The sequence below is a fragment of the Cystoisospora suis genome (genome assembly GCF_002600585.1).
Source record: "Cystoisospora suis strain Wien I chromosome Unknown contig_1371, whole genome shotgun sequence".
Lineage (NCBI taxonomy): Eukaryota > Apicomplexa > Conoidasida > Eucoccidiorida > Sarcocystidae > Cystoisospora > Cystoisospora suis.
This window is the reverse complement of record NW_027154171.1, coordinates 17,102-29,947: the sequence shown is the minus strand read 5'-3', so window position 1 is coordinate 29,947 and position 12,846 is coordinate 17,102. Positions and strand designations below refer to the sequence as shown.

Genomic DNA, 12,846 nt, shown 5'->3' with positions numbered 1-12,846 from the left:
TGTGCGGTGCCGGCTATTTCTGTTGGCATCAGTGCTCCGGATTACCTTCTCTTCCAACACTGAATCGGCAGATGCGCGCCGAAAGCCCATTCCAGCCACTGTGAAGACTGATAACGCCTCCATCTCCCGACCACATAGTCGCACACGTCTTCAGAAAGCGTTCCTATGCCTGTGAGGTACCGAGTACCTGCTGAGGTGCGTTTAGGAGCATTCAGACAGGCGGCGAGACGCAGAAAGCTGGCGACTGACAAATCTTGCCTCTACTCGACCGGAACCGCCCTCCGTGCCTTGTGCAAGCCTCTGTATGTCCAGCGTTTCAGTAACGGCACTGGCTGGGAGGAGCGGAAGAAACGGTAGAATTTCCGGCAGTGCTGACAGTGCTAACGGGTTACCGCTGCCTGTCCCGCGAACACGTGGCGCGACATCCTCCCTACCTGATTCTTGAGAGCTTGTAGATACAGCCGGTGCATACAGACACGCGAATGAACACTACAAACACTAGATTTTCCCCTCGGGGCAAACTGCGAAGTCCCAACAATCTTGCCCCGAGATCGACATAGCAAACCTGGAACTGTTGGAAGAGGTGGAGGCCTAACCAAGAGTTCGCACGTGCTCGCGAACTTTTGCCAGTACCCCGTTTCCTCGGTCCAACAGCTGGTATTTTGAAGTCTGTGCTGCCATATCCCGATGGTAGTCCTGCCTTGGAAGCACAAACGTCCTTGCGCTTCCGATCGGCCGAGGATTTTGTCGAACCGTGCTTCCCCTGGCACCAAAGAATTTTTTACTCTACAGCGATGCAGACGTCAAACCATGTCGAGGAGTATTCGGTTCCCACACGAAGAAGTGCAAGACAGAGAGGAGTGCGTAGCCACGCCTAACCCCCCACCTTCCGCCTATCCGCATGGGGTCTCACACAAGATATGCAACTGTCATCTAAGTATAAGCCTAAACTCTCTAGTATCAGGAAAACGCAACGACGAACTACCTTTTTCTCATTCCCTCTGGTGCTCGCTATAGATCCTTTGGTGTCCGGTTCCTTTCTAGAAGTTTTCCCCCATCTGGATCTCCGGCTGGCCTCTTCTGCTAGCCTGGGGGTTACTCCTTTTCCTGCTGCATTCTCTTTGAACTCAGTTCGCGTTCTGTTGGTTGCCAGGATGGCAAATGCGCCCCCTCGGTCTCACTAATTGACCGTTCTTACAGTGTACATGCACTCACTGCAACGTTGCGACAAAACGATAGTTCGAAAGAGTTTTGCACCGGCTAAGCAGAGGTACTGAGGATATTTGAGCACCCCGCGCACGAATCTTATTCAGCATGGTGGGCGGATACGAGAAAGATCCTGTCAGGAAAAAGAAAAAAAGCGGCGGGTTTGTCAGCCTTCTCAGTAAGCTCGAGAACCGAAAAACCTGGTCTCCTTACCATCCCGCTGCGACTTTCCGTCGCTAAGAGAACACCTTCCTGACCGGCTGCTTCGAGGAAAGCACCACCGCCAGCAATGCCTTCATCTCTTGTGGCAGTAGGACAGCGTCCATGCTTATTCAAACAATAAGCACTTTCCGACTCAGACGCACACGACACCCGTGTTGGCAGGCAGTTACCCAGGCTTGTAATCCGTGCTGTACCCGTACGACGAAAACGCGAGTCCACAACTTGTATTCGAGTGGAAGACTTGCTGTTTTGCAGTACCTTCTATTCAAATACTTCAGAACACGATTCGAGGCATCTGAACGGAGAAGAGTTTGCCCAGAGAAGGAACACGATAGTGAAACACACCGACCGTCGTTTTGTTGGGAGCAAGCTCAAGGGAGGTTGGGAATGTCCGCAAGAAGGGTCTTGGCGTGGGTGCCCAGTCCGTGACTAGATCAGGAGCCCCGAAGCTGTCCCCGCTGACCTCAGCCCCCCCAAACCTGCCTCAAAGCCTGCTCCCAACTGGTTTGCAATCGGAAGAACCGATCAAAAGGATGTTCGGCTCCGAGTCACCGCTGCCGAAGCCAGACGGTGCTCGTCCACCTCATACAAGTAACCAACACCCCCCAGTAAAGCAAAAGATGCGACCAAAAAAGAAAAAGGTCTCACGCAAGCACAACGCAAGAAAATTCGAGTCTTTGCTACCGAAGAAAAAGATTGGTGAAAGCCATCACTACGCACGCAAGAGAAACATACCCTGAGAGCCTGTCCCCGACCACCGCGAACTTCCCCAAAACCCCTTTGAAGCCCGGCTGTTTGTTGTCAATTAGCGAAGGGAAACGCGGGCGAAGATAGCTGCAAGTGCAAATTGCCAACAGTACCACTGTCAGCATTGACTGAAAATTGAAGAGAGCCGACATCGTACCCCGGAAGAGAAGTCGACAACGTCCGCTGAACCGAAAAGCGAGGACACAACGAACGTGCACAGGAAGAATGGAGACAAGCACAGGCACGGTGACAATCAATGTCCGCGGAGAGCAGCGAAACGCTCACGGACTGTAGGCTGCAGCGCGTCAGAAAAGAAAGGGTTCAGGGGCATTCGCAGCAGCAAGAGCGCTGCGGGAGACGTGAGCGAAAAAAACTTGTGTCAGGGCAAAGCGAAAATGTAAGAAAGGGCAAGCGGCTCGGCCGCCAGTGCCTCCTGCGCAGATGTATTCGCTGAGAAAAAAGGCGCGAGTCTAGGCGAGCAAGCAAAACTGGAGAGCAAACCATCAAAGGAGAACCGGATTTCCCAAAGAAAAACGGACCAGTCTCCCTGTCTTGTCTCTGTCGATGGCGTCTTGCGACTCTAAGCGAAGAACCGTGCAAGGCAGCCGGAGCAAGGAAAGGAGCGTTTACGGGAAACGGGAGGAGGCGCAAACAGCACAGCTGTCACGCATGCAAGGCCGACGTACCGATCGAGAGCTCCCAGGCAGAATCAGAACACTCGTTCTCGGGAAACAAACAGCCGGAGAGCGCTCACCTTTTGTTTTCTGTGCGTGTAAGTCTGATGAGCATGTTTTTCGAATCTAAAAAAACTGGTGTCCTTTCCTGACTAGTCGCCCAACTTGCAAAGTGGCGACTTCAAGAACTTGTAGCAGAGCCCTAGCCGTCTAGAGCCTGTGCTGCCGTAGCGAACCGTGACGCGCCGACTGAGGCTGGCCTCGCGGGCGGGCACCGGGAGAGCGTGCCACTGCGTGGAGTCAAAGGAGCACACCTTCGACGTGGGCGGGAAAACCCTGATGCGGAGGCGGGGAACGACGGACGCCGGCTGATTGCGTAAGCTCCGTTGTCGTTATGCTGAAAGGGTTTACAAACCCGAACAGAGAGCCACAGGGTACAACTCAGCGCGAAGGCAAGGACGCCACCGCCATCTAATTTTGAGTTTCCCTTCCTCTGCTCGGATTGTTGGTAGGCTTAAGCCTGCCAGCATACAGCCGCGTAACAATAGGGGGCACTACGAAATTTCGTGTAGGCCTCCCATGGTACGGCGGACCGCGCACGCGCAAAATTCTCTAGTTGCTCTGCCTCCCGTTGCGCGAATCCCCGTCAGATGCAAGGTCTCCTCGTGGGAAGAAACTAGAAAAACGACGGACGCTGCATTTGTCGGACTAAGTTCTGGGCACTGAAAATTCAAGGACGACAGCTGAATCGCTGCAGTGTATGTTCGTTATCTTGTGCGCAGTGTCTAGTGCTGGTAGACGCCTTCGGAACGCGAGTGTCACCTCTTGTTCCGGCCTCCGTTCTTCGACACTTGCCTCTCTTGCAGACCCTCAGTCCCCTTACACACCCTGAGTGCTGCGCGGTCCGCCCGTATCCTGATTTGGCGCGTCTCGCGCGCCTCCCTCCGATGATGCACCCCTGAACAGCTAGCAGTCCCCCATGTTCACTGTGAAGGCGGCGCCTCCGACAGCGCGCTTCGATTCGCGGAATGAAGAACTCCTCTTGAAACAAGTGCCTCTGACCCCGACTCGGCCCCCTGGCTGGACCTGCCCCACCGTGACAACTTTTGTCGGGGATAATGTGTTTATTGCTGTGTAGCTATCAAGGGGACTAGTGCTGCGGAGGGCGGCACGACTTTATTTCTGACGTCCTGCGAGACAGACCACAGTTAGTCTGCCTTTGCCCCTCCGCGAGTGCGTGATGTAACAGACTGCGTTATGTACGCAAACCCTGAAGGCGCCAAATCCACACCGGCTGATGGGATTGCATGTTGTCCACCCACCGCAGCCCCGTAGAGAAAAACAACACCGGAGGATATACCTGTCTGTAGCGCGGAGGGGAGTGCGCCCTTCCTGTGCTGAAGCCTGCGCGTGCGCTGCAGACAAATTTCCGCGTCCGTCCGTATGTATGCTTCTCCTACGCAGTTGGGGCTCGTTGCGCCGCAGTCCCTGTTAGTCTCGCCGCACAGGAGTCAACAAAATGGAGAAAGCGTGGATTCGAAAACCCGAAGCAAACCGCTATGGTAACGTGCGCTATGTGATGGGAGTGCGCAGTGTACGTGTGTGTAGATTTCCAAGCGTTTCACGCCAATAGGCTTAGAAATGGGACGTTTTGTGCCGAGCTGGCTCTTGAAGGCTTTCAAGAGGACAACCCGCCGCTAATGTACTCTCAGAGCCTTCCCCAGACAGTAGACGCTCGCCCGGGGACAGCCTCTGACCGTGGCGGCTGTCAGCTGCAAACGTCCCTTTTGTCCTACCTGTTGTTTTTGTTCCCATCTGTTTCACGAGCGATGTCGTGAAAACACCTGCTCCTACAAGACGAGCTTCTCCGAAGCGCTTCGGTGCCTAGGTCTCTTCATCCGTCAGCGGGTCTACTCGCATCCAGTAGCCTTGTTTACCGGGTGGCCAATTGGTCAGACTCACACACGAGAAAGCACGTCAAAACGTATTCAATTCTCCTCATACTTTCTTACACCCAGAAAGGTGGGCCCACCCTCGAGCACCCAGACGGCGACTTCGACGTATGCTAGGGTCTGCTCACGTCACCCCAGTACGGACTGCACACGTTCTTTCAAACAGGGACCATGGCCTCAATTTCAAATAAAAAATTTTCGTCCCCCTACAGTCTAGCTCAGCTGCGCCCCACTCCAGCACTGCCATTCACCTGCTGGACTGAAGACCTTGTTCAGAGGGGTGAGACAGTAAGCCGGGGTACAGTGAGAAATTAGTTGGACAAGGACGAAAGAGCCTCACGCCCCCAAGGGAAGGATTTCCACACAAGATAGGAGTTGAGTTTCATCTAGTTTACAACACCCGGTCAGAGTTGCCAGGTGATGCGTCTCACTCTTGCCCTCTCAAACAGACCGTCTTCTCCGTAGACCAATACTTCTCAGATCATCTCCTATACGGATACGCGAGGGGGTTGTCCGCTGAAGTTTCGTTGGTTGGCAGGATGCCGCCTCCTCCGCTGGGCCGGTAAGTGACACCCTGATCCCGCCGATCGCGCGTCGAGGTCGGGGACACATACTGAACAGGCGAGGGGGGTGATAAAGATCGAACTGTCTGCGCGTGCTGTGGACTCATACTGGGGTCGCCTCCCGGGTAGTTCGGATACGGATACGCCAGTGGATTGTCAAGAGAGCTTTCGTTGGTCGGCAAAATCCTCCCGCCCTCTCCCGCCACTGGCGAACTCGTCCTGCCTGGGGACAGAAACGCCGGCGAGGGCCTGGAACGTGCCTGTGATGGCGACGACGGTTTGTCGCGTGCGTTCCCTACCGCCCGAACGGCAGTCGTCGCGCCTCCCCGACCAGGCACCCTCAGGCTCTGTCTCTTCGCCGTTTCTGCCGGCATGTCGGATGCTCCTGAAGACCGCCTGGAACCGGTGCCTACTTTGTTCGTAGCCCCTACGGCCCTGGCCAAACCTTCTCCTCGGCTCGACGGACTGAGCCGTTGAGGTCGCGCTGGGGCAGGCATGAGGCTCTCGGCTTGTGTCGGCGTTCCTCTGCGAGAAGACAAAGAGGACGACTGGGCATTTCGCGAAGATGGTGGGACCGCAGATGGCCGAGGAGACACTGAAGCACGCGGCTGTGCTCCGGGAGACCGCGGAGCATTGGCTACCGCAGATTGCCGACTAGATGGCGGTCGCTGTGTCTCAGAGTCTCTCGGCGACCTACTGACCGACCGCCCGTTTCGTGCAGGCGTGCCACGGCCCCCGGAGACCTGTGGAGCTTGCGGCGACGAAGAAGCAGCACAGTAGTACGACCGTGCTGAGGGTATCGGCGTCGTCCTCCCGACACGTTTATTATCCATCGCTGGACGAATCAGAGGGTCGAACTGTCTCTGCTTGAAGGAGTCGAAAACCGTGTGAGGCTTCGCGTCGTTTCTATCCTTTACTGCGCGGCATATGCTCTGGTGCTTCCCTATGCGATCTTGAAGGAACCACCGGCCGCACACCGCACACTGCATCCGTCCCTGGTCATCGATCACGTCATTGATACCTGTACAGGTATCTTCGCCGCTTAGTGGGCCGCTGCTCATGGCGGACTTCTTCCGCGGCTTCGGACTCTTCTTGCAACTCGTTTTGATGTGTTGGTCGAGCTGAGGTTTAGGGACCTCTTCGTCGCAGTAGGGACACGGCAGCATGACGGACGCCTGTTTCGCTGCACATGCCTTCTGGTGAAAGGCTAAACTGGCAGGAAAGAACTTCCCGCCGCACATGGTGCAAACCACAGCTCGCTGATGCATGTTGGCTTCGGGACTCTTTGAGTGGGTTGTCGTAAAGAAAAAGACGAGGAAGAAACAGAACCGTACAATCGCGTCCCAGCGTAGGTCCAGAAGGTTCACTAAAAACATACAGGGGGACTACAGTCACACCTGTTTAGGAGATCACCGCTAGTCACCGATTCCCCGTCCAGGCAGTGCGCCTTTGCCACCACACTGAAACGCAAGCACCCGGGAGGAAAAGTGCAGTGCACCAACTCACCCTTCTGTCAAAGAATGTGCCACTGATAACGGCATTAAAGAGAGGAAGTGAAAGTAACAACAATATCCTAATCTCCTGGCAGTGCAGCGGTTCTGTCCACTTATCGTTCCCTTGGCCCGACGCTAGCTGCACACCCTTCCAGAACCACCGAGAAACAAGAAACTGAGGGAATCTGTCTCCGCATTCACAGACCTCTGCTGCATTCTCCCGCGCGCCAAGAATGACAAGTGAGTAGGCTGATGGAATAAAAAAATCGCTCCGTCTACGGCTTTCTTATCATATTCAGTGGTGGTCGTCCCCCAGACGTCCATGGCGCGTTGCCACTGAGAACAGTGGAGGGGCCGGCGGGAGAGCTCACCGTGGAGCCTGCCACCGCCAAAGAGCACTCACGCAGAATGCCAGGCGCCGCTCAAAAGATGCTGTCATCTCTCCGGAGGATCGTCCGGGGTGTTGCACCAGTTCTGAAAAGATACCATCGGACTCGCCCAACCTTAATGAACACAGCTGCCGTTAGTGGTCGCCGTCCCGACTCACCCTCAGCTGCTCCTGCGTGATTGAGCCCCTGAGGTATCAATACACAACGGACATGCGACAGCTGGGCATGATTGCGACAACGCCTGCTGTTGCCGGTCGTGCGCTACAAACGAAGGTTAGCCATTTGCGGAGGCGGGCGTCTCAGAAGTTGGATACGAGTTGTGTTCGCCCTGGAATACGCGGAGTTAACACGTGTTGTGGCTGCGGAGATACGTTAGACAGCTCGAGCTACCAGGAACCCGGCGTCAGAGGGAAAACGAGTTCTCTTCCATTCCCCGCCTACATTTCGTGTAGCCGAAGACAGCGGCACACCTTCCCTTCCTTGTGACCCAAGCCACGCATCCGGAAACAGCCGATCACAGGCCACCGTACTGTACACAACACGCTACGGACTGCACTAGTCAGTAAACAGGGTAATCGTCAGGGTTTTCAAGGGTGAGGCAGCACGAAAAGCAGGGCGGTGGATGACCATCGGCTCTTAGAGGTCATCAATGTTGTCAGCCTAAGCTCTGGCAAGACGAATTGATGCTGAAGTCCAGACCCCCATCCTGGCTCCGGATGTTTCGACTTCAGCTACGCCTTGAAATGTTCACCCGAAATGTTGCAGCGGGTGCCAGACGCGCGGCGACAGGGCCTCGGGGCTCAAGACGGGAGAAGGGACCGTCCTCGCCCTTGTTCAAAGGCACGCTGGGCTAGGCATTTGGGCGGGCCGAGTCTCCCGGACAACCTGTCCGGAAGTGTGCGCTCCTGGTCCTCCCACCGAACTCGCCATCCAAATTACGGTAACATGAAATTCGGACACCGCTGCCTGTCTCCAGCGCGGTCCGCCGGAACTCGTGTGAGTCGCGCACTAGAAACGAGGACAACTGGAGAACCCGAGAAAACCCCCCCTAACTACACTGTCACCGTTGTTTGGGGAAAGGACGCCGCGGATGAGTGCTAAAAGTTGAAGCTCCCGAGTGTTGCTTGCAGGAGCCGCATTAGTCGCTTCTGACGGCGGGCCCCTTCTTCCGTTCGTTTGACACGGTCGGGCTTGCACGACGGGTCGGGGACCAGTTCGGGAACCGCCGAAGGAAGGCCGTTTGTGCGGACAACACTATCCACTGGCTCATTCATTACGAATTATTTCGGCTTGTCAAAACACCATGGCTCTCTTCAGTGCATCGGCTCTTCCGGCCGTCATGCTTGTGTTCGGTGTGTACCTTTCACCCGGTAAGTCAATGACAATAGGCAAAGAACTCTGGCCATTCACGAGCACCGGACGCTAGCGCAACAGGCCACTGGAGAACTTCATAGGAGGCAGCTGTGGAAGTTGTTTCAACAGTGCTTCTCTGAGCCAGGCAACTTCGCGCGGGCGGCCAAGTTCCATTCAGTTTCATGCATCTCGCTCACGCAGACCAGTGGGCTTCGACACCTGTGCACACAGCGGTTTTTTTATTAATTAATTTAAGCAGTTAGAGTTAATTCAATTAAATATATTAGAATATATTCAAATAGAATAGATTTTTTTAGTAATTTAATAGTTAAATAGCGGGTCATACCGTGGGGGCGCCTGCAGGGTCCCGGGCCGCCAGGCAAGACACGCACGTAAACATGAATCGAAAGAACACAGTGGTAAGCTTTTTTTCCTTGTGTGGTATTGTCTACTGTTCTGCGTATATTCTGTGCCGCTCCGTGTTTCCAGCATACTGTCAGAGGGGATTCCCGACTCTCGAAGGGGCCTTGCCGGGCATTCCACGCAGCCAGACTCCGTCGCCTTTTGACCTCGCCCGAGAGAGGCTTGACCGTCCGTCGACGGGTAAGCCTACTAGCTTTATATGACGCGGGCATACTTCCAAGCTCCTTGATAAGCCACTTGCGGTTCTGCTCGGGAAGCGAGTAAGCAAGGGTGTCTGTCCGGGAGCAAGTCACGGTGGCGAGCCTCCTGCAACCGTCGTGGTTAAGAGAATCGAGTTCGGAGCGTGAAATCTGCAGTGGGGTGCACATGTAGCTGGTGCATGAGGCTTTGATGCGTCGCCCCTAGGGCTTCTGCGTCTGCCAATGTCTCCTCGCGTCCTCGGAGAGGGGTCTTTCCCAGGCACAGTCATGGAACCTTTCACTCTAGCAGATTTAGGGGGGGGGATCATCGGTCTGTATTTCGGATTAGCGTACTGGAGATTCGAGGGACGCAGGGAGCAAAGTATAGCACGGCACGACCGTGATTGCAAGGCCGAGAAGAGTTTAGCCGCTCCGTAAAAACCGCTTTTTTGCCGGGCAACACACCGAAGCATGAATTCTTCAGCAAAACCGGTCGGCTCCTACTGCGCCGATGTACGCTGGGTAGGAGCGCAGCAGTTCGGAGCGGTTTTTACGGAGCGGCTGAACTCTCGGCCTTACAAGAACGGTCCAGCTGTGCTACACTTAGCTCCCTGCGTTCCTCGACTAATTTGTTCTCCGGGATTTCGCCCGCGGCTCCGGTCATGATCTCGAGGGCCACCGCCCCACCTCCACCCACTGTTCACCCCCTCGCATTGCTAACATCTTTTGAGACTTCTGTCGCTTCAGGCGCGCGGTTCCCCCCGACACCTCTACGGAGAAACGAAGAAGATGAATCAGCAGCTTGGCAGTGGGATACACAAGACAACGAAGCTTCAGGAGACGGGTCGTCGCTGTTCCGCAGCCATTTCTACATGAAGTACCCCACACTGCTGCCTGCTTTGCGCGGTAGTTTTCCGACGGGGCATTTTCTGTACTTGCCTTCCCCAGTAGAGGCGCCTGTCCCCACTCCAGGTACTAATCCTCGCTCGGACTCGTGAGGGCGAAGAGTCTATCGCGCACCACAGCCCGTGCGAGGATCCACTTGTGACAGGCGGACTGAGGTGGAGTGTTTGGCGCTGGACCTTTGAGTCTCGGAAGAAATCGGTCCACGCTACACATCTCGGCGTCTCTCAAGCAGGATTAGTTGGATGCCTCACTTTCACTACGGCAAGAGTCGGTGACAAGTGGCTGCGTGTCCTGTACTCTGAACCATCTTCCACGTTCAACCCGGTTCGCCGACTGGCGGGGTGTCCGTTATGCTCCAGTGGGTATCTCATGCTTCGAGCGTGCCGTTTGTACCGAAGTCTCTACCCAGCCCTGCGCGAGTTTGTGTTGCTGTCTTTGCCTCTGAGCGTGTATCGCCTTGTTGCAACAAACATCAAACTGCTCGTTGTTTACCCTCCCGGTTCATGCCTGCGGCCGGGTATCCGCCGACCCCTGCCCTAGCTAGCGCGCCCAGCTGTCAGGATTGCGGATTATCGCATCTATTTGGGAAAAACTCCCACGCGAGCCAGCTCCATGGGCTGACCCCACACCAAGCGACTGCCCTCGTCAGTCCGAAGCGGGCTCATGCAGCGGTGTAGCCTCAATACTTAACTCACAGGGAGGCGCTTATCTTCGGTTGTTGACTCAACAAGAAAATCACAGATGAGGAGACACGTCACAGCACATGTTCGCGCCCAGTCCGTCGGATACGAACATGGTCGGCGCCACTGGGCCGTTGTAGGGAACTCCCGCTGACGTCTGCCCTCCACACCTCCTGACTTCACTTTGCACTGGCGCTGTGGATTCCGCCAGTTTGAGGAAACGTCTTCGCTGTTCCCACATCACTTGACATGGAGAACTCAGCCCAGTAACAACTGAGGCCTCTTTCCGAATGAGGTCGGACTGTCGGTAACAGCTTTCTGCACGCGCTTGGAGAACGGGGGGGAGGGGCCGATACAGGAATGGCGCTGTCCCGCACACTGCCAACGGAAGAGAGACGATCTCAGGCCACGCCTGTACACATCGTCTTTCCGGGCAGCTACCGAACCATGTCCGAAACGCTGCGCACCTCGTCCGTTTCGACGTAGGGGACTGATCCGCCGCTCACATTAGGGACTCCGGCACTCTTCGTTCACCTGCGTGACTGGCCGTGGATTGAGGCTAACATCCAGATCACCAGCTTAAAAGCCTCCTGGTCCCCTGCCACAGGAATCTTTGTCAGCGTCTCCCCTTCCTTCTCCGAGCTGCTGATGGGGAGTAACGCTGCCCTGCCGGGTTTCTCCAGACTGCGGAACTCGATTCTGGGCAGGGGGGTAACAGATGGGATGGTACTGCGAATTGGTCATTGCAGAGCCTTGGCTAAACTTCCCCTCTATACACTGAAGAAGCATTGCATCAAGCACTTGGCCCTGTCGGACATGCTTCCGATCCTCGGATACTTCGTTGTACAAGCAGAGTTCGCATTTGACTTCCTTCTCTTGTGTCCCCACGCACACCACTGAAAACTGCTCTGCTTGTGAACCCACGTGAGACAGGTATTCTTTGATTCCTTCTTCGTACATCTGGGCATCACTTAGCGGGACGTAGAAAGGCGTAAGGCTTGCATCTCGTACTGCATCACCAGTCCGGAAAATACAGCGGGCGACAGCCGTTTCCCTCACTCTGCGAGATTGGACACCGCCGATCCCCACACAAAGTAGCACAATAACACACGCGAATGCTCCTGCGCGGGTGATGCCGCTTGAGAGTCTGAAAGACAATGCAGCATCCAAGAAGACCATTGTGATAAGCGGCTGACGAAGACAATGCAGGCGGGAGGGACGGTGATGGGGGAACGACCCGCGAGAACCGGCCAGTTTGCAGACACGGTTTCTCAAATTGCAGGTTCTTCCAGGGCAGTCGCGCAAAAAGAGAACAGAGTAAAGAGAGATGAAGAAGACTAACAGTACATAGTTTTGACTTTCAAGAAAGACCTTCTTAGAGAAGTCCCTGGTTCGCAGACAAAACTCCCTGCGAGGGAGGCTCCCCCCGGCTGCACACCTGTCTCCGCCTTCGCGCCGTTCGCGGGAGCCCCCGCGATCAACCCACAGGGGTAAGACTAGCCCTTCGGAGTACCTCAGGACACGAGCAGGCAGTGCGAGGGTAAAAGCCTGCCTCAGGCACACTTGGCCGGGTCGGTAGTGCCGCTGCAATGCCATCCGTTGCCCCGCCTTGGGCAACACTTCATTCCACATAGATTACAGCATCCAAGCGGGCTGCTTGTGGTCTACCATGCCGCTGTAGGGGCTTCTGCGGACAACCACCGGAGGACGTGTGCACTGGCTGCGGTTCGAGGGCAATTTTCTTCGTCTTCTGTGTGGTCGCACGAGGCCATTTTGATGTTTCTGGACCAAGGGCACAAGGTTACACCAGTTGTACCTAGCGGGTATGCCAATGCTCTCCTTAAGTAAGAAACCCGCAAAACGCGTGGGCAAGCTTGAAGCAAAAGGGGCGCACCGAAAATACACCGCCGTCGCTCTCTGGTGGCGGGCCGCGAAGGTCAGACGACGAGAAGAGTGCGTCCTCTACTGTGCCCAAGCATCAGTTGCCCGCAACGCCAGAAGCTACTGCTGGAGCCGCACCGACTGGCAAGTCATCGTGTGGCCGCTTTGTGCCCGAGTC

At 55.5% G+C, this 12,846-nt stretch overlaps 4 protein-coding genes across 4 annotated transcripts; 1 reads left to right on the top strand and 3 right to left on the bottom strand.

Annotated features, from left to right (window-relative positions):
• Positions 1-2,108: 2,108 nt before the first annotated feature.
• CSUI_003160 (uncharacterized protein) lies at positions 2,109-3,011 on the bottom strand (the record flags this gene model as incomplete). The annotated part of the gene is made up of 1 exon (XM_068063358.1): positions 2,109-3,011. The coding sequence occupies exon 1, from the start codon at positions 2,325-2,327 to the stop codon at positions 2,109-2,111; it is 219 nt and encodes a 72-aa protein (XP_067924668.1). The 5' UTR covers positions 2,328-3,011.
• Positions 3,012-4,737: 1,726 nt separating this feature from the next.
• Positions 4,738-7,324, bottom strand: CSUI_003159 (uncharacterized protein). Its single transcript, XM_068063357.1, has one exon. It carries the CDS (start codon positions 6,738-6,740, stop codon positions 5,283-5,285), a length of 1,458 nt encoding a protein of 485 aa, XP_067924667.1. The 5' UTR covers positions 6,741-7,324; the 3' UTR covers positions 4,738-5,282.
• A 1,766-nt stretch (positions 7,325-9,090) lies between these two features.
• On the top strand, positions 9,091-10,199 carry CSUI_003158 (uncharacterized protein; the record flags this gene model as incomplete). Its single annotated transcript, XM_068063356.1, has 2 exons — positions 9,091-9,202; positions 9,949-10,199. Coding segments are annotated over 2 exons (363 nt in total), but the record flags the coding sequence as incomplete, so codon positions are not given.
• Positions 10,200-10,858: 659 nt separating this feature from the next.
• On the bottom strand, positions 10,859-12,192 carry CSUI_003157 (uncharacterized protein; the record flags this gene model as incomplete). Its single annotated transcript, XM_068063355.1, has 1 exon — positions 10,859-12,192. A coding segment is annotated over one exon (825 nt), but the record flags the coding sequence as incomplete, so codon positions are not given.
• Positions 12,193-12,846: the final 654 nt, after the last annotated feature.